The following is a 3,273-nucleotide window of genomic DNA, read 5'->3' on the forward strand; positions in this document are numbered from 1 at the left end:
GTACACCGCAAACAGCGGAGAGTTTATGGCGTAGCTGTTGGTGAATCAACAGTCGTGACTTTTTCTTTTTTTCTTTTTTATTTATTTATTTATTTGTTTATTTTCTTTTATTTATTATATTTATATCTTCTTTTATTACCAACAATAAGATATAAACAAAATCAATACTCACGCCATGCTCGACAGTACAACCAGCTCGAAACCCTAAACCCTAAACCCTAAACCCTAAACCCTAAACCCTATTTCCTCGTCAAGATGGAGACCCCAACGGTCATTATAGATAACGGATCAGGTTCGTCCTTCTTCTTCTTTGCTTCCCTCTCCCTTGATATATATATGTCCTGCCTTGAGGGTTTAGCCAGCGTCATTAGGGTTTAGGGTTTAGGGTGTATAGGCAGCGATGGTGTTTTTTGTAAATACAAAAAGTAGAGGAAACAGTTACTCATATGGCAGCAGTTTGGCGGTATAACGCAAACCCTACAGCTTACCTAGGGTTTAGGGGGTTTAGGGTTTAGGGTTTAGCATGCAGATTGACAAGTGTGGTGTTATATTGTCTATATCCATTTAAGGGTTTATGAGGGTTTATGTTTTTGTTGTTTCTTTTTGTCATTATTCTTCTATTTGCTGTTGGTGGTTAGGGTTTAGGGTTTAGGGTTTAGGATGTCTTGCCTTTGTTGAACCAGTATTCATTAGTGCTGCTTCTAGGGTTTAGGGTTTAGGGTTTAGGGTGTATCCACTTTCTTCAACCCGAAAATAAAATTATATATATGTATAAATAACCAAAAAAAAAATAAATAAGATAAATAAAATAAATATATTTATTTATATATTTATTTATTTGTTTATTTATGTATTTATTTATTAGGGTTTATAAAGGCGGGTACAAATACAGATTCCTTACCTAGTGTTTTTTTCCCTACAGTAGTAGGGTTTCCTCGTCGTCGTTTCTTACATTTATTTAATGATAAACCCTCGCAAGAAAAAATATTTATTGGGGATAAAGCTGTAGAGAATAGGCATCAATTAACCATCGTAAACCCTATTGATCATGGACATATTGATGATTGGGAACAGGTAAGGGTTTAGGGTTTAGGGTTTAGGGTTTTAGGGGTTTTAGGGGTTTTAGGGGTTTGAGGGTTTGGGGGGTTTTAGAGTTTTGGCGGGTTTAGGGTTTAGGGTTTAGGGTTTAGGGTTTAGGGCTTGTTGTATGTTTACAATAAGGGTTTGTTCGATTCTGCAAAAAAGTATCCTACATCCAAGGGTTTACAGTTTATGATTTAGGCGGTTTTAGGGTTTAGGGTTTAGGGTTTCGAATTTTTTAGTTTTTCGAATTTTTGAGGGTTTAGGGTTTAGGGTTTAGGGTTTATGGTGTATGTACAGATGGCGTATGTATGGCAGCACGTATATGATGTATTAGGACTAAACCCTTCTGAGCATCCTTGTTTATTAACTGAGCCCCCTAATTGTTCATCTACTCATCGTAATAAATTAGCAGAAACCCTTTTTGAGGGTTTTGATGCCCCGGAGGTTTGTCTAGGAGTAACAGGACTTATGGCTATCTATGGGTAAGGAGGGTTTAGGGTTTATTAGGGTTTAGGGTTTTATTAGGGTTTAGGGTTTTGGGCTTTAGGGTATGGGAGGAGGGCTTAGGGTTCACGATTAGGGTTTAGGGCTTTGGGGATCTAGTGGTTTGGGTTTTGGGGTTTCTTACTGAAGGAATTAGGGTTTAGGGTTTAGGGGTTAGGGTTTGTTCTTTTGTGCTGCAGCACAGGACAGACAACTGGATTGGTGGTGGATATAGGAGAGGGCGTCACGCAATGTGTTCCTGTCTTTGACGGTGGGTTAAGGGTTTAGGGTTTAGGGTTTAGCGTCTAGGGTTTAGGGTTTGTTAGGGTTTAGCGTCTAGGGTTTAGGGTTTAGGGTTTAGGGTTTGTTATTATGGATATATTAGGTTAATAATTTTAGACTATATATAACCGCTTGTTTTCTTCCCCATTTCTTGTCCTTGAACCTGAAAGGGTTTAGGGTTTATATTAGGGTTTATTAGGGTTTTAGGGTTTAGGGTTTAGGGTTTATGTATAGGATACCTAGAGGCCTCCTCCTTAAGAAGGAGTGACTTTGGTGGCGAAGAGTTACAAATGTATTTACAAAAAATATTATGTGATATGGGATACCAAATGACGACACGTGACGACTACGTAAACCCTAAACCCTAAACCCTAAACCCTAAACCCTAAAAAATCCTAAACCCTAAAAAATCCTAAACCCTAAAAAACCCTAAACACTGGTAGCTAAAAGTTGTTAATGTATTTACAAAAAATATTATGTGATACCAAATGACGACACGTGACGACTACGTAAACCCTAAACCCTAAATCCTAAACCCTAAACCCTAAACCCTAAAAAGTCCTAAACCCTAAAAAATCCTAAACCCTAAAAAACCCTAAACACTGGTAGCTAAAAGTTGTAAATGTATTTACAAAAAATATTATGTGATACCGAATGACGACTCGTGACGACTACGTAAACCCTAAACCCTAAACCCTAAACCCTAAAAAACACTAAACCCTAAATTGTAGATTGTAGAGCATAAACTATATACTGTAATGCTTGGGTTGCAGTATTGCTGGTGGTGGGCTGTCAATAAATCCTTAATTTAGGGTTTAGGGTTTATTAGTGTTTAGGGTTTAGGGTTTATTAGGGTTTAGGGTTTCGGAGTCTTAGAATACCAATGCAGCCGTCGTGTAAACCCTAAACCCTAATATGGTGTTTTTGTGTACAGGAGCACGTCCGCGTCATCAAGGAAACCCTCTGCTTCTGCTCTTTGGATCCAGCATGTATGTAAACCCTAAACCCTAAACCCTAAACCCCAAACCCCAAACCCTAATCCCTAAAACCCTAAACCCTAAACCCTAAACCCTAGGTTGTGTGGTGTATATGCAGCTGATCAGCAGAGGACAGACTTGGACAGAACTTATCATCTCCCTGATGGCCTAACCCTAAGAGACGGCGAAACCACGTACCTAAACCCTAAACCCTAAACCCTAAACCCTAGATAATGTTATTAAAACTTAAGACGTCAAAACCTAAAAGATTAATAAATCCCTTTCTGTTTATTTTAGTTGTTTTATTTGCCTTCCTTGTATCTGCATATGCATATGGATATGCATATGCATGCATATGCATGCATGCATATTTTGGGGCTTTTTCCTTTTTTTTTTTTTTTTTTTTTTTTTTTTTTTTTTTTTTTTTTTTTTTTTTTTTTTTTTTTTT

The 3,273-nt window shown here is 37.5% G+C and overlaps 1 protein-coding gene across 1 annotated transcript; it reads left to right on the forward strand.

The window, feature by feature from the left end:
* Nucleotides 1–255: 255 nt before the first annotated feature.
* Nucleotides 256–3,041, forward strand: EMWEY_00031280 (actin, putative; the record flags this gene model as incomplete). The annotated part of the gene is made up of 7 exons (XM_013478337.1): nucleotides 256–292; nucleotides 866–1,074; nucleotides 1,381–1,565; nucleotides 1,767–1,837; nucleotides 2,083–2,198; nucleotides 2,783–2,837; nucleotides 2,944–3,041. The coding sequence occupies 7 exons, from the start codon at nucleotides 256–258 to the stop codon at nucleotides 3,039–3,041; spliced, it is 771 nt and encodes a 256-aa protein (XP_013333791.1).
* Between the last annotated feature and the right edge of the window lie 232 nt (nucleotides 3,042–3,273).

Source organism: Eimeria maxima, genomic scaffold (genome assembly GCF_000499605.1).
Source record: "Eimeria maxima Weybridge genomic scaffold, Emw_scaff394, whole genome shotgun sequence".
Classification (NCBI taxonomy): domain Eukaryota; phylum Apicomplexa; class Conoidasida; order Eucoccidiorida; family Eimeriidae; genus Eimeria; species Eimeria maxima.